We start from the raw sequence: 22,961 nt of genomic DNA, 5'->3' as shown, positions 1-22,961 counted from the left end.
AGTGCCACTTGATAGCACTGTCACGACACCTTCCATCACTTTGCTGATGATTGAGAGTAGACTGATGGGGCGGTAATTGGCCGGATTGGATTTGTCCTATTTTTTGTGGACAGTACATACCTGGGCAATGTTCCACATTGTCGGGTAGATGCCAGTGTTGTAGCTGTACGGGAACAATTTGGCTAGAGGCGTGGCTAGTTCTGGAGCACAACACTTCAGCACTACAGCTGGGATGTTGTCGGGGCCCATAGCCTTTGCTGTATCCAGTGCACTCAGCCGTTTCTTGATATCACGTGGAGTGAATCGAATTGGCTGAAGACTGGCTTCTGTGATGGTGGGGATATCGGGAGGAGGCAGAGATGGATCATCTACTCGGCAATTCTGGTTGCAAACGCTTCAGCCTTGTCTTTTGCATTCGTGCTGGACTCCGCCATCATTGAGGATGGGGATGTTTACAGAGCCTCCTCCTCCTGTTAGTTGTTTAATTGTCCACCACCATTCATGACTGGATGTGGCAGGACTGCAGAGCTTTGATCCGATCTGTTGGTTGTGGAATCACTTAGCTCTGTCTATAGCATGTTGCTTCCGCTGTTTAGCATGCATGTCATCCCGAGTTGTAGCTTCACCAGGTTGGCACCTCATTTTTAGGTACGCCTGGTGCTGCTCCTGGCATGCTCTTCTACACTTCTCATTGAAACATAGAAACATAGGAAATAGGAGCAAGAGTAGGCCATTCGGCCCTACGGGCCTGCTTCGCAATTCAAAATGATCATGGCTGATCGTCTAACTCAGTACCCTGTTCCCGCTTTTTCCCCATATCCCTTGATCCCTTTAGCATTAAGAAATATATCTATCTGCTTCTTGAATACATCTAATGACTTGGCCTCCACTGCCTTCTGTGGTAGAGAATTCCACAGTTTCACCACCCTCTGAGTAAAGAAATTTCTCCTCATCTCGGTTCTAAATGGCATACCCCGTATCCTGAGACTATGACCCCTGGTCTCCCCAGCCATCGGGAACATCCTTCCTGCATCTAGTCCGTCTAGTCCTGTTAGAATTTTATATGTTTCGATGAGATCACCTCTCATTCTTCTAAACTCTAGTGAATACAGGTGTTGTCGACCCAATCTCTCCTCATACATCAGAGCTGCCATCCCAGGAATCAGTCTGGTAAACCTTCGTTGCACTCCCTCCATGGCAAGGACATCCTTCCTCAGATAAGGAGACCAAAACTGCACGCAGTACTCCAGATATGGTCTCATCAAGGCCCTGTATAACTGCAGTAAGACATCCCTGCTCCTGTACCTGTACTCAAATCCAGGGTTGATCCCCTGGCTTGTTGTTGATGGTAGAGGGAGTAATATGCTGGGCCATGAGGTTACAGATTGTGCTGGAATACAATTCTGCTGCTGATGGCCCACAGCGCCTCATGGATGCCCAGTTTTGAGCTGCTAGATCTGTTCTGAATCTATCCCTTTTAGCATGGTGATAGTGCCACACACCACGTTGGATGGTGTCCTCAGTGTGAAGACGGGACTTCGTCTCCACAAGGATTGTGCGGTGGTCACTCCTACCAATACTGTCATGGACAGATGCATCTGCGACAGGTAGATTGGTGAGGACGAGGTCAAGTAGGTTTTTCCCTCGTGTTGGTTGGCTTGCCACCTGCCGCAGGCCCAGTCTGGCAACTATGTCCTTCAGGACTCGGCCAGCTCTGTCAGTAGTGGTGCTACCGAACCACTCTTGGTGATGGACATTGAAGTCCCCCACCCAGAGTACATTCTGTGTCCTTGCTACCCTCAGTGCTTCCTCCAAGTGGTGCTCAACATGGAGGAGGACTGATTCATCAGCTGAGGGAGGACGGTAGGTGGTAATCAGCAGGAGGTTTCCTTGCCCACGTTTGACCTGATGCCATGAGATTTCATGGGGTCCGGAGCCAATGTTGAGGACTCCCAGGGCCACTCCCTCATGACTGTATATCACTGTACCGCCACCTCTGGTGGGTCTGTCCTGCTGGTGGGACAGGACATACCCAGGGATGGTGATGGAAGAGTCTGGGACGTTGGCTGAAAGGTATGATTCTGTGAGTATGGCTATGTCAGGCTGTTGCTTGACTAGTCTGTGGGACAGCTCTCCTAATTTTGGCACAAGTCCCCAGATGTTAGTGAGGAGGGCTTTGCAGGGTCAATTGGGCTTGGTTTATCTTTGTCGTGTCCGGTGCCTAGTGGTCTGATGCTGGGTGGTTCGTCCGGTTTTTTTATTCTTATGACTTTTTTTAGTGAGATTGTACAACTGAGTGGCTTGCTCGGCCATTTCAGAGGGCAATTAAGAATCAACCACATTGCTGTGGGTCTGGAGACACATATAGGCCAGACCGGGTAAGGACGGCAGGTTTCCTTCCCTAAAGGGCATTTGTGAACCAGATGGGTTTTTATGACAATCTGGTAGTTTCATGACCACCATTACTGATACTAGTTTTTTTAATTCCAGTGTTTATTTAATTGAATTTAAATTCCCCAGCTGCCATGGCGGGATTTGAACTCATGATTCTGGATTATTAGTCCAGGCCTCTGGATCACTCGTCCAGTAACATAACCACTATGCTACCATACCCATGATTCTAGCTACCCTGATACTATTCTCCTCTAGTAAGAAATTCATAAGCTTCTATTGTAATGAGGGGCTGCTATATTTGGAGCTTTTCAGTAGTGTTGACTGTCCCCTCCTGATGTGTGACACCCAATGCAGCTGCCACTTCTGACAACCAGTGCAGTTGCCCCTTTTTCCCTGGTTACAGATTCAATTGAGGATAGTTTCTTAAAACATGTCTCCTTTTTATAAAGATACAGTACTTAGAATATTAAACTCAAGATTTTAATATATTTTAAAATAAAATTGTGGCACTGATATCTGAAAACTAAATGCGGCCAATAATGTACTTGTCAGAAGGCACCATAGTGTGGACTAAATAGGATCAAGTGTCCTTTCTCGAATTTAAAATTAGCACTGATGTTTGTTCTGATGAATTCTACAGTTGGCTATATCGGTCGGTGTATGCAGCATTCCCACTGCCAAACATATTCTCTGTATTTTGCCAGTTACCTAGTGTCAGAGGCAATTTTGCTAATGTAAACTCAGTAAAAATGCAATATTGTAAAATTATTACAATGGATGACCATTCAACCTTGCTGGAACCTATTGCAGATCAACAGAGATAAAAGGAATTTATGATCTTTTGGTTCAGGATCCTACAATGTTCGCAGAAGCCAGCTCAGTGAATTAGGCTCCCTCCCTTCCAGTTTGTCACAAGTATGGACTTCAAACTTTGACACCTTCAAGAATGTTGTAGTCTTCAGTTTATACACAGTGCTTCACAGTGGCAGAAACTGGATACCACAACAACAAGGTGCAATTCAGTACTTCATCTTATAGTTTCACCCAGCAATATTATAGTTCTCTTCTCTTTCCCATTTCTCTTCCACACACCCTCTCCCATTGTTTAAGGTAACCCTGCTCCACACACAACAATCCCCAAACAAGGGAGGTTTGCATGGTCCACAGTCTCTCCTTATGCTGCTGTTAAGCAACTAGGTTCCTTAATCTTGCTTTTTAAAAAAAAATTCTGCTGATAAACACATAGCCTTCCTCCACATACCCATCTCCATCTGAGCACAAGAGCTGAACCACATTGGGGAATTGTGGATGCAAATTGCTGATTGTGTAACAGCAGACGTTCCACCCGTTGTAGTTTGTGTATGCTAATAACAGTATTCCACTATCCTCTGATGCACTTAATTTGGTTTTGGTTTTCCTGCTTGCCCAAAATGTATTCCACTGACTGACAGCAGCAGTTCTGACTGCCAATGTGATGTCTGCAGCCACATCGTCTATCCAAGACGTTATCTGTGACTACCCATAAATAAGGCCAAAGACTGATGCCAGTGGCTTATTCTAGTGTAAGCATCGATTATTTAATGAATATGTAATTTGTCTTGTGGGCAGGGGAGACAGCGTAACCTATAAGTGATTTTAAATTCCATTGGGTGTCTGATGAAATAGTTCAGGCTTGTACAAAGGGATCTGCAGCATTTTTATGAATATAGAGCCAATTTGTATTTTGGTATATACTAGATAGTAACGACACTACGATTAAACTCTCAAAGCTTTTATCGATGTCTTCTTTTCCTTACAGGTTGTGTTCACAGACAGAAAGCACCCCAGTATAGCATGGTCCTAAATTCCCCAGTAAATATTATTGCACTTGCAGCAGATAAGCTAGTGGAGATAGATTTTCCTTTTATATGTGAAGGGAGGGGTATATTTGTATTAACATTGCACTGTAATAGGGCTGCCAGTGGGCTGGATACAGCAACAGGACAATTTGACTCTCTAGCTCCATGCATTCACCACTCTGTCATAATTAGATGACACAATTTAGATTCTGAACTCTAGCTTTGCTGTCCAGATCCAATCCTCAGCAAAGATAGAGTGAGGAGCTGTGGGCTATGATCTGAACAGGAAGTGCTTTTCCATTTACCTGGTGCTTTATATGATCGAAATAAGTGGCAGGCAGAAAATGCAGCTGTTCACACATTATAACAGCAAACTGAGAAAGGGAAAGCTAAAGGTAAGAGTTTTCTTTAAAATTAATTAACAGTTCAGATAACACTTTGAAATTGTATTATAAAACAGTGGAGGGGGGGTGCAGAGCAGATTAAAGCATAACCTGATCATTTGCATCTAGAAATAAACTACTCTCACTGTTTTCCTTCCCGACACCCCGCTTTTTTTCCCACTTGCAAATTTAGTCGCTGCTAAGCAACCACCTCCAGTCAATTGGAAAAAGGCAAGGTGGACCGGATGTGGACTTCTCAATGCCTATTTATAGAGAAGATAGATAGAGGGTGCAGAGGAGATTTACTAGAATGGTACCAGTTATGTGGAGAGACTAGAGAAGCTAGGGTTGTTCTTCTTTAGAGCAAAGGTGGTTATGGGGAGTTTTAATAGAGGTCAAAATTTTCAGGGGTTTTGATAGAGTACACAGGGAGAAATTGTCCCCACTGGCAGGAGGGTCAGTAACCAGAGGACACATATTTATGGTAATTGGCAAAAGAACCAGAAGGGAAGATGAGGAGAATTTTTTTATGCAGTGAGTTGTTATGATCTGGAATGCACTGCCTGAAAGGGCGGTGGAAGCAGATTCACTAGTAACTTTCAAAAGGTAATTGGATAAATACTGGAAAAGGAGAAATTTGCAGGGCTATAGGGAAAGAGCAGGGTGAGTAGGACTAATTGGAGAGCTTTCATAGGCACGATGGGCCAAATAGCCTCCTTCTGTGCTGTATGATTCTATTGATGATGCTACTTTCCTCAACCAACAGGAGATAAATTCCCAACTCAAGGGTATACCAGACTTGTTGAGATTTTCCACCTAAAATAATAGTCAATGACTGATGTAAAAGTAAGCTATTCAGAGCAGAAAGTCCTAAGTTCTATCCTTGGTCTGGGCTGAGGTAATTGATCTTAATAGAACACTACAAATGGTCTCTGTAACCATAGGTCAGGGAAGGGAAGCTCAGCCAGTGGGCCTAGTTATGATCAATATCCAGTAACTTCCCTCCCCCCGTCCCACTTCCTGAAACGTGCGCACATAAGTGAATGTTAGGTGATGACAGGATTGGGCTCAGCTGTGATCTGTGATGACCTCTGTGGTAGAATAACCCACTGCGACTTTGTCTACATTCACACATCACAAATGGCCACTAGCGCGAGGTACGATTGTTGCTGACACCTGTAGAACTGTGTGAGAAAAGAAAACTAGTGCTAAGTTAGAGAAATTCTCAACGTGCTTCAGAATAAACAAAACTCACTTAAGTAAGTTTGATGGCAGCTGTGCAGACAGTTTTGTAACCTTGAAAGTGATGGGGGTAATGATAAACAGAGTGTGTCAGGAAGGGACAGAGCGTTCCAACGTAAGAGTGCACTAGCAAATGGGGCTGGGGTAGGAAAGAATGGTAAAAAGACAAAATTAAAAGTTCTTTATCTGAATGCGCGCAGCATTCGTAATAAGATAGATGAATTGACGGCACAAATAGAAACAAATGGGTATGATCTTGTGGCCATTACAGAGACGTGGTTGCAAGGTGACCAAGGTTGGGAGCTAATTATTCAGGGTTATTTAACATTTTGGAAGGATAGGAAAAAAGGTAAAGGTGGTGGGGTAGCTCTGTTAATAAAGGATGAAATTGGTATAATAGTGAGAAATGATCTTGGCTCAGACGATCGAGACGTCGAATCAATTTGGGTGGAGGTAAGAAATAGCAAGGGAAAGAAATTATTGGTGGGAGTAGTATATAGGCCCCCTAACAGTAGCTGTACTCTAGGGCAAAATATTAATCAGGAAATAAAGGGGGCTTGTAAAAAAGGTAATGCAATAATCATGGGCGATTTTAACTTTCACATAGATTGGACAAATCAAATTGGCAAAAATAGCCCTGAGGAGGAGTTCATAGAGTGTATTAGGGACTGTTTCTTAGACCAATACGTCGGGGAACCAACCAGGGAACAGGCCATTTTGGATCTGGTAATGGGTAACGAAACAGGATTAATTAATGATCTCAAAGTAAAGGATCCCTTGGGAAGCAGTGATCATACCATGATAGAATTTCACATCCAGTTTGAGAGCGAGGATCTTGGGTCTGAAACTACTGTATTAAACTTAAATAAGGGCAATTATAAAGGAATGAGAGCTAAAGTGGACTGAGTAAACAGCTTAGATGATATGATGGTGGATAAGCAGTGGCAAACATTATAGGAACATAGGAAAAGGAGTAGGCCATTCAGCCCCTCGTGCCTGTTCTGCCATTTGATAAGATCATGGCTGACCTGTGATCTAACTCCATATATCTGCCTTTGGCCCATATCCCTTAATACCTTTGGTTGCCAAAAAGCTATCTATCTCAGATTTAAATTTAGCAATTGAGCTAGTATCAATTGCCGTTTGCAGAAGAGAGTTCCAAACTTCTACCACCCTTTGTGTGTAGAAATGTTTTCTAATCTAGCTCCTGAAAGGTCTGGCTCTAATTTTTAAACTTTGCCCCCTACTCCTAGAATCCCCAACCAGCGGAAATAGTTTCTCTCGATCCACCCTATCTGTTCCCCTTAATATCTTATAAACTTCGATCAGATCACCCCTTAACCTTCTAAACTCAAGAGAATACAACCCCAATTTGTGTAATCTCTCCTCATAACTTAACCCTTGAAGTCCGGGTATCATTCTAGTAAACCTACACTGCACTCCCTCCAAGGCCAATATGTCCTTCCGAAGGTGCGGTGCCCAGAACTGCTCACAGTACTCTAGCAAGTGCGGTCTAACCAGGGTTTTGTATAGCTGCAGCATAACTTCTGCTCCCTTGTACTCCAGTCCTCTAGATATAAAGACCAGCATTCCATTAGCCTTATTGATTATTTTCTGCGCCTATTCATGACACTTCAATGATCTATGTACCTGAACCCCTGAGTCCCTTTGGACATCCACTGTTTTTAACTTTTTACCATTTAGAAAGTACCCTGTTCTATCCTTTTTTGATCCAAAGTGGATGACCTCACATTTGTCTACATTGAATTCCATTTGCCACAGTTTTGCCCATTCACCTAATCTATCAATATCGTTTTGTAATTTTATGTTTTCATCTACACTGCTTACAATGCCACCAATCTTTGTGTCATCGGCAAAATAAGATATGAGACTTTCTATGCCTTCATCTAAGTCGTTAATATTGTGAATAATTGAGGCCCCAAGACAGATCCCTGCAGGACTCCACTAGTCACATCCTGCCAATGTGAGTACCTACCCATTATCCCTACACTCTGTCGCCTTTCGCTCAGCCAACTTCCTAACCAAGTCCATACTTTTCCCTTGATTCCATGGGCTTTTATCTTAGCTAACAGTCTCTTATGTGGGACCTTGTCAAATGCCTTCTGGAAATCCATATAAATAACATCCATTGACATTCCCCTGTCCACTACTTTAGTCACCTCTTCAAAAAATTCCATCAGGTTTGTCAGGCACGACCTACCTTTCACAAATCCATGCTGGCTCTCTGATTAACTGAAAATTCTCGAGGTGTTCAGTCACCCTATCCTTAATTATAGACTCCAACATTTTCCCCACGACAGATGTTAGGCTAACTGGTCTATAATTCCCTGGTTTCCCCCTCTCCTTTCTTAAAAAGCGGAGTGACATGTGCAATTTTCTAATCTAGAGGGACAGTTCCTGAATCTAGAGAACTTTGAAAGATTATAGTTAGGGCATCTGCAATGTGCTCACCAATGTGCACTTCCTTTAAAACCCTGGGATGGAAACCATCTGGTCCTGGGGATTTGTCACTCTTTAGTGCTATTATTTTCTTCATTACTGTTACTTTACTTATGTTAATTTTATTGAGTCCCTGTCCCCAATTCAATATTAGTTTTCTTGGGATTTCCGGCATGCTATCCTCTTTTTCTACTGTAAATACTGACTCAAAATAATTGTTCAATATGTCCGCCATTTCCCCATTGTCAATGACCATATCCCCACTTTCAGTTTTTAAGGAGCCAACACTGCTCCTGACCACCCTTTTTTTCCTAATTTAACTATAAAAGTTCTTCGTATTGGTTTTGATATCCCTTGCAAGTTTATTTTTATTCTCTCTTTTTGTAGCTCTTACTATCTGTTTTGTGACCCTTTGTTGATCTTTGTATCTTTCCCATTCACCAGGATCGATGCCATTTTTTGCCTTTTTGTATGCCCTTTCCTTATGTCTTATACTGTCCCTTACCTCTTTAGTTGTCCATGGCTTTTTTTTTTGGCAGGTAGAGTTCTTGCCCCTCAGGGGTATAAACCGATTCTGTGTCATGTTAAACGTTTCTTTAAACATTTCCCACTGATCATCAGTCGTTTTACCCATTAACAGATTTGCCCAGTTTACTATGGACAATCTCTGTCGCATCCCATTGAAGTCGGCCTTACCCAAGTCTAAAATCTTAGCAGCTGATTCACTTTTTTTCCTTTCAAACACTGCATTGAACTCGATCATGTTATGATCGCTATTGGATAGATGTTCACGCACAGTTAAGCTGTTAACTCAATCTGGTTCATTACTCATTACTAAATCTAGTACGGCTTGCCCCCTTGTTGCCTCTAGGACATACTGCTGTAGAAAACTATCCCGGACACACACAAGAAATTCACTACCTTTCTGACTGTTGCTAGTCTGCTTTTCCCAATCTAAAATTGTAAACAATTTTACAACACCAAGTTATAGTCCAGCAATTTTATTTTAAATTCACAAGCTTTCGGAGGCTTCCCCCTTCGTCAGGTGAACGATGTGAAATGAAATCCTCGAAATGAAATCGCATTTATAATTCACAGAACAATGCTTGGTGAGTACAGACAGTTTTTTCAACTGCCCGTTGCCAAGGCAATCAGTGTGCAGACAGACAGGTGTTACCTGCCAGGTCTCACAGAATATACAAATCACCAAAAAAAAAAAACAACAAACAAAAAAAAACAGAGATAGAGAGGTAGAAACATAGAAAAGACAGCAACCGACCCGTTATATTAAAAACAGATAACATTTGTTCGCTGGTGGGGTAACGTGTAGCGTGACATGAACCCAAGATCCCGGTTGAGGCCGTCCTCATGGGTGCGGAACTTGGCTATCAATTTCTGCTCGACGATTTTGCGTTGTCGTGTGTCTCGAAGGCCGCCTTGGAGAACGCTTACCCGAAGGTCGGTGGATGAATGTCCATGACTGCTGAAGTGTTCCCCGACTGGGAGGGAACCCTCCTGTTTGGCGATTGTTGCGCGGTGTCCGTTCATCCGTTGTCGCAGCGTCTGCATGGTCTCGCCAATGTACCATGCTCTGGGGCATCCTTTCCTGCAACGTATGAGGTAGACAACGTTGGCCGAGTCACAGGAGTATGAACCATGCACCTGGTGGGTGGTGTCCTCTCGTGTGATGGTGGTATCTGTGTCGATGATCTGGCATGTCTTGCAGAGGTTACCGTGGCAGGGTTGTGTGGTGTCGTGGACGCTGTTCTCTTGAAAGCTAGGTAATTTGCTGCGAACGATGGTCTGTTTGAGGTTGGGTGGCTGTTTAAAGGCGAGTAGTGGAGGTGTGGGGATGGCCATAGCGAGGTGTTTGTCCTCATTGATGACATGTTGAAGGCTGCGGAGAACATGGCGTAGTTTCTCCGCTCCGGGGAAGTACTGGACGACAAAGGGTACTCTGTTGGTTGCGTCCCGTGTTAGTCTCCTGAGGAGGTCTATGCGATTTTTTGCTGTGGCCCGTCGGAACTGTCGATCGATGAGTCGAGCGTCATATCCCGTTCTTACTAGGGCGTCTTTCAGCGTCTGTAGGTGTCCATCGCGTTCCTCCTCGTCTGAGCAGACCCTGTGTATTCGCAGGGCCTGTCCATAGGGGATGGCCTCTTTGACGTGGTTAGGGTGGAAGCTGGAAAAGTGGAGCATCGTGAGGTTGTCCGTGGGCTTGCGGTAGAGTGAGGTGCCCGTCTTTGATGGAGATTCGTGTGTCCAAGAAAGAAACTGATTCTGAGGAGTAGTCCATGGTGAGCTTGATGGTGGGATGGAACTTGTTGATGTTATCGTGTAGTCTCTTTAGTGATTCCTTGCCGTGGGTCCATAGAAAGAAAATGTCGTCGATGTATCTGGTGTATAGTGTTGGTTGGAGGTCTTGTGCAGTGAAGAAGTCCTGCTCGAACTTGTGCATGAAAATGTTGGTGTATTGGGGTGCGAATTTGGTCCCCATGGCTGTTCCGTGTGTTTGGGTAAAGAACTGGTTATCGAAGGTGAAGACATTGTGATCCAGGATGAAGCGGATGAGTTGTAGGATGGCGTCTGGAGATTGGCTGTTGTTGGTGTTGAGTATTGATGCTGTCGCAGCGATGCCGTCATCGTGGGGGAATCGTCAATCTATGTGAAGGTTAAAGTCCCCCATTAAGATCACTATGCCTTTGTTACACGCTTGTCTAATCTCTGCATTTATACAATCTAGCACTTCAGAGCTGCTGCCAGGGGTCCTAAATACAACTCCCACTATAGTCTTAGATCCTTTCTTATTTCTCAATTCAACCCATAAGGTCTTTGTTGGCTGCTTACCTCTCGTTATATCCTCCTTTATCATTGAAGTGATTTCATCTCTACTCACTAAGGCTACTCCTCCCCCTCTTCCATTTTCCCTATCTCTCCTGTAGACCTTATAACCCGGTATATTTAGTTCCCAATCTTGACCATCCTGCAGCCATGTCTCAGTAATAGCTATCATGTCATACCCTCCCATTTGAATTTGAACTTGTAGTTCATTTAATTTATTCTTTATACTCCGTGCATTTGTATATAGAACATTTAAAAATATATTTTATGACTCGCAACAAAATTATATCCCTGTGAGGAGGAAAGACTCCACAAAAAGGGTGAACCAACCATGGCTAATTAAGGAAGTAAAGGATAGTATCAGGTTAAAAGAAAAAGCATACAACATGGTAAAGATTACTGGTAAGCCCGAAGATTGGGAAAACTTTAAAAAGCAGCAAAGGATGGCTAAACGAATAATAGAGGGAGAAAATAAATTGAGAGTAAACTAGCAAGAAATATAAAAACTGACAGTATAAGCTTCTACAAGTATTTAAAAAGGAAGAGGGTAGCTAAAGTAAACATTGGTCCCTTAAAGGATGAGACTGGGGAAATAATAATGGAAAACAAGGAAATGGCAGAGGAATTGAACAGATACTTCACAGTAGAAGACACTAATAATATACCAATAATAGTAGAAAATCAAGGGGCAAAGGGGAGGGAGGAACTAAAAGCAATCACTATCACTAGAGAAAAAGTACTTGGTAAACTAATGGGTCTAAAGGTTGACAAGTCCCCTGGATCCGATGGCTTGCATCCGAGGGTCTTAAAGGAAGTGGCTACAGAGATAGTGGATGCATTGCTTGTAATCTTCCGGAATTCACTAGATTCTGGAAAGGTCCCCGCGGATTGGAAAACCGCAAACGTAATACCCCTATTCAAGAAGGGAGTGAGACAGAAAGCAGGTAACTATAGACCAGTTAGCCTAACATCTGTCATTGGGAAAATGCTAGAATCCATTATTAAGGAAGTAGTAGCAGGACATTTGGAAACTCATAATACAATCAAGGAGAGTCAACATGGTTTTATGAAGGGGAAATCGTGTCTGACAAATTTATTAGAGTTCTTTGAGGAAGTAACGGGCAGGATGGATAAAGGGGAACCAATGGATGCAGTATATTTGAATTTCCAAAAGGCATTCGATAAGGTGCCACATGAAAGATTACTGCACAAGATAAGAGCTCATGGTGTTGGGGGTAATATACAGGCATGGATAGAGGATTGGCTAACTAACAGAAAACAAAGAGTCGGGATAGGGTCATTTTCAAAATGGCAATCTGTAACTAGTGGGGTGCTGCAGGGATCTGTGCTGGGGCCTCAACTATTTACAATATATATCAATGACTTGGATGAAGGAACAGAGTGTCTTGTGGCGATATTTGCTGATGATACAAAGATAGGTGGAAAAGCAAGTTGCGATGAGGACACAAAGTGTCTGCAAAGGGATATTGACAGGTTAAGCGAATGGGCAAAATTTGGCAGATGGACTATAATGTGGGAAAATGTGAAGTCATCCACTTTTGGAGGAAAAAATAAAAAAAGCAGAATATTATTTGAATGGAGAAATACTACAAAATGCTGCGGTACAGAGGGATCTGGGTGTCCTCGTACATGAAACACAAAAAGGCAACGTACAGGTACAGCAGGTAATCTGGAAGGCAAACGGAATATTGGCCTTTATTTCTATGGGGATGGAGTATAAAAGCAGGGAAGTCATGCTACAACTGTACAGGGTGCTGGTGAGACCACACCTGGAGTACTGCGTACAGTTCTGGTGCCCTTATTTAAGGAAGGACATACTTGCATTGGAGGCAGTTCAGAGAAAGTTCACTAGGTTGATTCCGGGTATGGAAGGGTTGTCTTATGGAGGAAAGATTGAACAGGTTGGGTCTATACTCATTGGAGTTTAGAAGAATGAGAGGAGATTTTATTGAAAGATACAAGATTCTGATGGGACTCGATAGGGTAGATGCTGAGAGGATGTTACCCCTCATGGTGGAATCTAAAACTAGGGGACGTAGTCTCAGAATAAGGGGTCGCCCGTTTAAGACGGAAATGAGGAGGAATTTCTTCTCCCAGAGGGTTGTGAATCTTTAGAATTCTTTACCCCAAAAAGCTGTGGAGGCTGAGTCATTGAATACATTCAAGGCTAAGTTAGACAAATTTTTGATCAGCAAGGGAGTCAAAGGATATGGGGAAAAGGCGGGAAAGTGGAGTTGAGGTAAAAATCAGATCAGCCATGATTTCATTGAATGGCGGAGCAGGCTCGAGGGACTGAATGGTCTTATAGTTGGAAATCGCATGTTGATTTCATGCCGTTGGACAGATCGAATCCAATCCAACCAAAAAAAAAAGAGGGTGAATGCATCCTCCTACTAGTATTCAGGTGAAGGGTGACTCAGTTGGGTGCCAAGATTCTGATTTCCTAGATATGACCACCATTTTATGCTGGGAGCAAGTCAGATTTTTTTTGTGCATTGAGCAATCCTCCACTGTCCCCAAAAAATGGTTTAGCCTCTTGCAGAGCATTTGGTCAAGTTTAGTTTATAATTGGGTTCCATTTAACAATTGATGGCTTTTGCCCTTTAGACTGTACTCTGCATTCATGATGTCACCATAGGAGAATTGTAAACAATTTTACAACACAAAGTTATAGTCCAACAAATTTATTTTAAATTCCACAAGCTTTCGGAGGCTTCCTCCTTCCTCAGGTGACCGTTCACCTGAGGAAGGAGGAAGCCTCCGAAAGCTTGTGGAATTTAAAATAAATTTGTTGGACTATAACTTGGTGTTGTAAAATTGTTTACAATTGTCAACCCCAGTCCATCACCGGCATCTCCACACCATAGGAGAACTTCAGTATAAACTGTGTGTTCACAGACTGCCCCAAATAATGATACTCTTCTAGTTCCCATATTTTATTCTTTCAACTGCTAGTTACTGGGCAATTAGCTCCCTTTTTTATAATTAGCAATACGTAAGTAAATTCCCAGTTTAATATAATTGACTAAATTAAAGAGCAAAGCTACAAGGAACAACTAGCCATGTTAAGGTTGTCCAGCTTCAAAGAGACATCTCTGAGGGGATATTTAAAAAGGGGCATGTTGCGGAATACAGAAAGAAATTTAAAAACAAATCTTTCAGATATGAAGGCACAGGTTCAAGGTTTGAAGGGCAAATTTAGGCCAGATATTAAGAAGCATTTATTTACAGAAGTGAACAACCTGGACTGGGTTGCCAGGAAGGGTGTTAAGGCCAGGAGACTAGACTGATTTAAGAAACTGCTCGATATTGAAATGAGAAGAAAGTAGGATTGGTATTTTGGAAGGATGTAATAAGATGGGCTGGACGGTCTTTTTCCATCCTAACCTATCTTATGATTTAGAGAATGGAATTAGAAGAGGAGCAGCTCAGAATGGAAAAATAATATTCTTTAAGGTTTGCTTAGACATTTTATTTATTTGTGCGTGTGGACGACACTCTATATGCAACTTATTATTTCCTTGCAGCAATGGTAAAAAGAAAGCTGGAACTGAATAATATCATGCTCTCAAATTCCACAGTATCTAACCAATGTATTACAATCATTGGCCTTATTACAGGTTGCAATCTCATCTATGGGCTTAGCTGACTTATATTTTTTCTAGTCTTAGCTATGTGCCTTTGGAGCATCCACTGAATAAGATGTCACATACGAGATAGCAAGCTGTGTGGGTGTACCATCACAGAAGGACCTTTTTTGAGCTTCGTAAGGAGCAGTGCTCGGGAAGGCTGTGTTTCAGTAAGGAATTGGTCAAGGAATTGTCAGTTGCTCGGACAGGATGTGCAATCTTGGTCAGGAACTTGCATTGCACTCTTGATGCCAGTGAAAGAAAGAACTTGCATTTATATAGCATCTTTCACCACTTCAGGTCAGCCCAAAGAGTTTTGCAGCCAATGGAGTACTTTTGAAGTGCAGTCACTGTTGTAAAGAAATGCAGCAGCCAATTTGCGCACAGCAAGGTCCCGCACACAGCAATGAAATAAATGACCAGTTCATCTGTCTAGAGGTTTTTAAGAGGTCGCAAGGAACATAGTTTATATCAACCATTCTGCTGTCCTAGGCTAATCAGGAGGTTACAGTTGTGTTTTCCAGGGCTAACATGAATGCCAGGCTGTAGTAAGCCTTTATCCTTGGATTTTACAGACTTTCAGGCATCCCTGGGGTTCAAGGAGTCACAGATGGGAGCCTTGTGGGGCTTCCTGTTCTTTCGGAGTGAAATGCCCCATTTTTCTTTTATATTTGTTCATGGGATATGGATGCCGCTAGCAAGGCAGTATTTATTGCCCATCCCTTGTTGTCTTGAAGATATTAACAGTCAACTACATAGTGTGGGATTGGAGTCACATATAGGCTGGATTTTATAGGGGTGGCATACCCCTCCCTAGAGGACACTAGTGAACCAGTTTTTTTTTACAGCAGCCCAGTATCTTTCATAATTTTTCTTGTGCTAGGCACAAATGACCAGATTTTTAAAATTCAATTTTACAACTTACAGTGGGGGTATTTGAACAGAAATGTGTACTACTTCATTGTTTTTTTTTTCAAAAAATATACTTTATTCATAAAATTTGCAGCGGTACATACAAAACAGTTGTCATATCACTTTCCAAACGTACACAATACAGATTATACAATTTGCAGGTTACGTTAAGTGCAGTACAATGAACACATTGGACATCATTGCAGTTCATGACACTCTAGGGTGTCTCATTGCATCATACTCAACACAGATTATTGCTTACAGATTCATTTCTGGTCCATTTCAGATTCATTACAGGTACATTACAGCAATTTGAATTTTACATTCTGCCCGAGGGGGTTTTTCCCTGATTGCAGCCCCTCGGTTTACAATGGCGGGAAGGCTCTAAACGGTTGCCTTTCCCCACAGGGCCTTTGCGGCGGCCGCACCCATCCTCAGTGCGTCCCTCAGCACGTAGTCCTGGACCTTGGAATGTGCCAGTCTGCAACACTCGGTCGAGGACAGCTCCTTGTGCTGGAAGACCAGCAAGTTTCGGGCAGACCAAAGGGCGTCTTTCACCGAGCTGATGGTCTTCCAGCAGCAGCCGATGTCCGTCTCAGTGTGCGTCCCCGGGAACAGCCCGTAGAGCACAGAAACCTGTGTTACGGAACTGCTCGGGACGAACCTGGACAGATACCACTGCATCTCTCTCCAGACCTTCTTTGCAAAGGCACATTCCATAAGGAGATGGGTGACGGTCTCGTCTCCACCGCAGCCTCCTCTGGGACAGCGCACGGTGGCGCTGAGAGCCCGGGAGTGCATGAAGGATCTGACGGGAAGGGCCCTTCTCACCACCAGCCAAGCTAGGTCTTGGTGCTTATTTGAAAGCTCTGGCGATGAGGCGTTCTGCCAAATGACATTGACAGTCTGCTCGGGGAACCAACCGACAGGATCCACCATCTCCTTTTCCCGCAGGGTCTCGAGGACTACTTCATTGTTTGAAGAAGTGCAAGGATCGAGGGGCTGGCTCCTTGGGGACTTTGGCTGTGCACTGTTGCTGTGGCTGATGCCACTGAGGGCTCCTTCCAGTACTACAGGGCACTGGTATAATGAGCCCTATGCCTCAACCGGGGTTATTATAAAGAGTACCATCAGGAAACTGAAGCAGATGTTCAGGTGCTTGGACCATTCTGGGGTTGTCCTTCTGGGGAAGGTTTCTAGGATCAACGTAGCATATTACATCCTACATATCATTGCAATAGATAGATGAATGCAGCTATATTCTTTCCTAATCTCTTTGTATTCCCCATTATCAACAATTCCTTTGTTTTCTATGTATTTAGTGTATGCCTTTTTCTTTCATTTCAATTTTGCCCTTATCTCTTTATTCATCCATGATGTCTCATTGTTGGTTAGTTAATGTTTTTTTAGTGGAATATATTTCTCCTGGACTCTCTTGATCACCATTTTAAATATTTCCCACTGCTGTTCTGTCTCTTTGTTTGTCAATATTTTTTTCCAACTATAGAATTGTTTTTGTGTTGCTGTTGGTGCTGTGAAATATAGCTGCAATGTTAATGGTTCTATTCCAAAGTGCCACAGGCCAAAACAGAACCACCACTCAGAGCAGTCATGATTATGGAATGTAAATGTGCCTTAAGGCTGCTCTCATGGCACAGGTCTGTCCCTCTTGGGCAGGGAATAATGTGTACTATGATGAGGTCAGTATTAAGTGTGGCACAGTGCTTTGGGTAACAGAGTGACATCATGGAAACCAAGTTTAATTAAGCAAATTTTGCTGTGGAGTGGAGCTAAAGGTAGAGTGAAAAAGAGAGAGAGAGAGAGAAAAAAGGAAAATCTGAGAAGCATCCATTCCTGGGCAGCTGTGAGATGTATCCTAGCAGTACTGGGAAAGATCACCCTCTCTGCTGCAGGTAATGAATGACCAAAGGTTAGAGATCACTAATAAAATATTAGATTCATGTCCTCACACCATAAAAGTAGTATTGGGGTATTAAATAAACATGAACAGGGGTGAGGAAGGACCTGGCCAGTTTCACTGGTCTCTCTAAATGGCGCAGCATAGTAGCTGCGTTTGCCTGCAGAACACCCGCTGCACTGCCGAAAGTAATTCATTCTCCGTTTTGATACGGCAAAGTGCTATATAAATACAAGTATTATTCTTCAGAATGATACAGAAATGTGACTGCAGGCTACAGAGTTAAAATAAATCCATAAGTTAAATTACTAACTGCAGTCTTTATGCATTTTCTGAAAAATAATGAATCCCCCAATTAAAAATGTATTATGTTCAAAGGTTTAAAATTTAAAATTTAATTATCTTCAGGCTTATTGTTTTAATTTGTTTTTTTTAAATGAAATTCCATTGAAGTCACTTTGAACCATGGCCTTGGCTTTATTAAATATCTAGCTTCTGGCAGCAGCATGTGTGAAATGAAAGGAGCAACATAACTATTTTGCAAAAAATGTACAGTTTGAGGATTTGTATGATTTCCCTTTTCTCCTTGTTAATTTTCTCTCCTTTCCTGAAAGTGTTGATTTCTTGCTAACATATGATTCCACAAGTGCGGTTTGTCCTCCAGAACCTCACCCAAGTGGCTTTTGTTTGCGTATTGAGTTTTGACAGTGAGTGTTGGTGGGCTATTTGCTTCGCCTTATCTGTGCTCACCTGAAGTACACACATGCGTTTCCAGCACAAGTTACTGGATAATGATAAGGAGCAGGGTCCCTGGCTGTGTTTTTTTTTTTCTCCCCCACTCCCTAAGCTGGTTCAGCTGAGATCAGCTAATGCAGCACAAACCAAGAATTAAACCTCATATCTTCCTGATCTGTTATAGCTCAGCTGTCTGGATAAACTCAGAACCAATGAGGGACCATTGACACTTTCTTTTAACAAGGGGCAAATTCTGAATCGGAATTTTAAACAATGTACTGGTATATTGCATTTGTTTTGTTACTGGATAGGTTAAACAATGCTTTGAGACTGTTTTGCACTGCATCTGAATTGCCCAATTGAAGCCTTTTGTCTGTCCACCCCCACAGCACCGCTGTCTCAACCTTCAAGGACTTTGAACTGGTGTCGGCTCAGCAGCGTCCTGATGCAGTCCTCCGGAGGCGATTCAGAGAACAGCTCCGGCAAGAACCCAGAACGAGTACAATTGCAGCAATTACGGGGACCAGGAGGTTGATAAAACTGGCAGTGATGGGGCTGACTGTGGCACTGGGGGCAGCAGCCTATGCAGTGGTCAATAGCGCACTGGAGTGGGCACCAAAGTTTGAACTGCAACTTTTTCCTTGAAAGAGAAAGACATTTTTAGCCACTTTACAAATCCCCAATTACATATTGGGCGGGGCACAGTATTTTTCTTTGTCATTGCCTTTATTTTTAGTTTAAAATGTGTCATTAAAGACTGCAAGCAGGTTAGCATACATACTCAGTTAAGTATAACACTGGGTTGAACACTAACTTTTTGACTGCCATTTTGTGAATGATTGGCACCAAACATAAAGCTGCAATATATTGCAGAATATCCATTTTGCCGTCACCTTGTTTTAAAAAATAAAATCTAGGGCTATGGCGCATTGAAAATCTACTGCCACAAAGTGATGCAATGTGAGCTTCCACACGTCCGTTGCCAATCTCAGCCATATTATCAAGAAAAGGAGGTGAATGTGTGCTGATGGGGGGAAAAATTGGAGCGATATCCTGGCCCATTTTTGTTCATTTCCTAGGAAGCTGGTTACAGAGCTATTCTGGTCAGAGGCTTGGCAAAATTAGCCTATATGTCTTCAACTGGAATGCATGGCTCAAGTGAAAAGTACATAGTGAATGGAGAAAATGGTCTGTTGGCTGTGTGCAAAATTATCCCATGTTAAAAGGATGCATAACCCAGAGAAGGAGAGCTTTCTTACATTTGCAGTAGTTAAAAATATTATGCCACTTACCACTTAACTAAATTTTGGGACAGGTGGTGTTAGAATATACCTTGTTGAACACTCCATTCTGCCATGCAAGATCTGGCTTTGAATTTAGCTGAGAGAGCAGATGAAGTTCCATCTCTGAAGATTATTAAAAGCTGTCTGGTCGTACATTCTCCTGGCTTAATTGGCAAAGGCAGCATGAAGCTGAGCCATGTGGAGCTGATTATGGCAGGTTTGATTCATGGTTTCCGTGGAGTTACCTGAGCTCTGTCAGATTGGCAGTAGGGGGTGGTACAGTTGGCCTCTTGAGAGCCTGGAATGGGGTTCTTGCTCCACATTGCTGTCCAATGATCTCTGCTGGAAAATGTGGTGGTTGGGTGAGGACAGTATCAGGCTGCCTCCTCTTGGATGAATGGCATGCCAACATTCACTGTCTGCACTCACAAATAAAGAATGGTCACTTTGGCGAAGTACCAGAGGGCTGTCATTGCCTTGACACTACCACCGCAGGAGTCAATGCCTCAGAAAGGGGAGAAAATTGACAACAAAAAAAAAATGCTCGTCCCTTAGTGGAAATAAGTCACAGGACAAAAGCTCCCAATTCTGGCACTTAGCGTTGCCATCTTCAAGTGTGGGTGATAGAAGTGTTCTCCTAGTCCAGCAGAGGGAGGTTTCAGGTACATGGTCAGGCCATTGTAGATGGAGGATGAGCTTGACATGCCAGTGCATTGGTGAGCTGCTTGAGTGGCACTCCCTCAGGGCAGTTATATTTTGTCTCCCTATCTTTTTCTTGTTCTCACTTGACTGCTGTCCTCTAAATTTTCCTGTTTTTAGCAGTGCTTATGTGCACCATCGTGACCAGATTCCTCAACTATGATCTACAGGATACAGTCGTTTTTATTCAGCTGCCCAGAACATGTTTACGTCTCAAACTAAACAATCGTGATGAAGTAGAAGTGCAAAATACGACCTAATTGGATCACTTAAACGCCTCTATTTATATCGTCGTAAATATGGAGCCATTGCATTTAAATTGTTAGAATCATTAATAGGACCTGGTCAACAAATGTGACACATACATATGGACTTATGGTCAAGTGTTTCATTTAATAAGCCTCAATTACAAGCAGCTCATCAGTGACTGTTATTTTTTTAACTGTAATATATTGCAGCCTTAATATTGGTGTGTCAACGGGCACACTAACCTCAATACAAGGCTTCTTAATTTGTATAGCTAGCCCTTATAAGGCTATGTTGCTTGAGTCTCTGGAATGAAGGAATTATGTGTTGATAATGTACTGTTAGCCTTGATATGCAATACACAAATCTTTGACCCTGACGCCTGGTTTTCTCAGTTAAAAGATTTACTAATAGTCATGTGAAGGTACCTGATATCCTTAACTTATAGAATTAGTGGTGGCGAAAGGAACTGTGTCTATACTACGTTATTTTTTTAAATTTTCCTTTCATGTTTTCTTCTTCCCACTCTTCATGTCACTGCACATAAGTCACCTTTTGGTTGGGGCCTCAGACTTATTTTAATCTTGAAGTGTTTGCATGGAAGTGAGTGACAGTGGCATGAGCTGCTTCTTCCCTGAGGTGCTTGCCATCTCCAAGCTCCTTAGCTGAGATGAGGAACTCTGGATGGGGAATCGCTGGGAAGATCCTGCACACTGTTACTGCATGGACACAATCACTATAATACCTGTAAATGAGATACTAGTGACCCATGATATCAATGTTATCCATATCTTCCTGCACCCCACGCTTGGTCCCTTGATTTGTCACGTGTAAAAATGGAGAATAAAGTCCATGGTTACGAGTTTAGTTCCAGTAACAAAATGTTTTGTCAGGTCAAGTGATGACTCAATGTCCAGATGTATTCTGCATTGGATTATTGTTGTGATTGATTATTGTTTTAAATTGTGACTTGATTAATTTATCCCAATTCAAGAAAGGATTGCCGCTACAACAGATGTTCTCAAAATTTACAGCGCAAAAAAAAGGCCATTAGGCTGAATAGGTGTGTCCCTTTTTCATAGATTAACCAGTCGTCTTATCAAATCTCTCAATCTTTTTGCCCTGATGTTTGAATCTACTTATCTCTCTCAGATTTTGGGACCATTTTCCACCAAACTGGATACATAGGTTCATGGTATCAGTACCTCGGGGATGTTTAATATTGGACCAGATCTAATAAAGCCATCATATTGAGACAATTTAATTAACTGTAGTATCGTGAACTGAAATATAGTGAGTTTTATTTGTGTGTTGTATTCTCGAATGGGCAACTATTTTCTGAAGACTTGATGTTTCTTTTTCCTCCTTTCTATCGCCTGGTATTTTTAAAATCTGTTTTCATTTCTCCCACTTCTTTCCTTCTATTATGACTTATTCTGCACCACATATTCAAGTCAAATATAGATTTTATTGCTTGATTCTCTTTAGGTCAGATTGAAGTATTAAAATTCAGATTATAAATTGCTTCCCCAGACAGCTGTTTTGTTTAAAATTAACTAAATTGCGCCTTATATAATTTGCTTCCCTGTGTATACAGGACAAGACCACACTGACTTACATTCCACTGATGACTCTGCATCCTTATCCAGTGAGTAACTGAGTCATATGGACCAGGAGGGGTTTCCATTCCAGTATGTGCTGAGTTAGTTCATCTCTCTGCCAGGCCAGTAGAAGTAGTTCCTTCTGCTTGCTATCCAATAACCCTTGCTGGAAGTGCACATGTGGACATTTTCTGAAGATTGGATGGGGTTTGGTTGTGATGCCCCGACGTTCAAATGCTTTGTAGACACTCGCTGTCAAAAGATTGTACATGAATAACAGTCAAAGGCGAGGGTTGGGGAAGGGTGCCAGTGAAACTGTGCCCCAGCAAGGAGTTGATGCCTGCAAGAGCAGAGGAGAAAATTATTTGGAAGAAGGGAGGGAATGACATCCATCAGATTGTTCATTTTAAATCTTCCTAAAACAACAGTAGCAGCCACTGAAAAACAAAAGTTATGAAATAGAACAATTGTGCACATTACTTTTAGAATATTTTCATATTCTAAGCGACAAGAGTGATGCTCAAGTGACTTATCTGAATTCATGGTACATTGTAGAAGTGCTCTGCTATGTAATTTTTAGTTTTAAGAGTGGCAATTGTAGTGAAGAATTTTATATTATATTTACATTTATCACATCAAAATATTGCTGTGCACTTCACACATCATTTTTGAAGTCCGGTGCTTTCTAGGGGAACGGGACAGCCATTCTGCACCAGTAACATCCCACAAACCGCAAGATGTATGACCAGATCTGGTTTT

General features: G+C 42.4%; 1 protein-coding gene across 2 annotated transcripts in view; it reads left to right on the top strand.

Annotated features, from left to right (window-relative positions):
• tbc1d20 (TBC1 domain family, member 20) overlaps positions 1 to 21,865 on the top strand; it is a 49,351-nt gene extending 27,486 nt beyond the window's left edge. For both annotated transcript variants that reach the window (XM_068000250.1, XM_068000249.1), the window contains exon 8: positions 18,763 to 21,865. In XM_068000250.1, coding sequence (XP_067856351.1) covers positions 18,763 to 19,018 — 256 coding nt within the window. In that variant the 3' untranslated portion in view covers positions 19,019 to 21,865. The remainder of the gene's footprint in view (positions 1 to 18,762) is intronic.
• Positions 21,866 to 22,961: the final 1,096 nt, after the last annotated feature.

Source organism: Heptranchias perlo, chromosome 19, assembly GCF_035084215.1.
Source record: "Heptranchias perlo isolate sHepPer1 chromosome 19, sHepPer1.hap1, whole genome shotgun sequence".
Classification (NCBI taxonomy): Eukaryota; Metazoa; Chordata; class Chondrichthyes; order Hexanchiformes; family Hexanchidae; genus Heptranchias; species Heptranchias perlo.
This window is presented reverse-complemented; position numbering and strand designations above follow the sequence as displayed.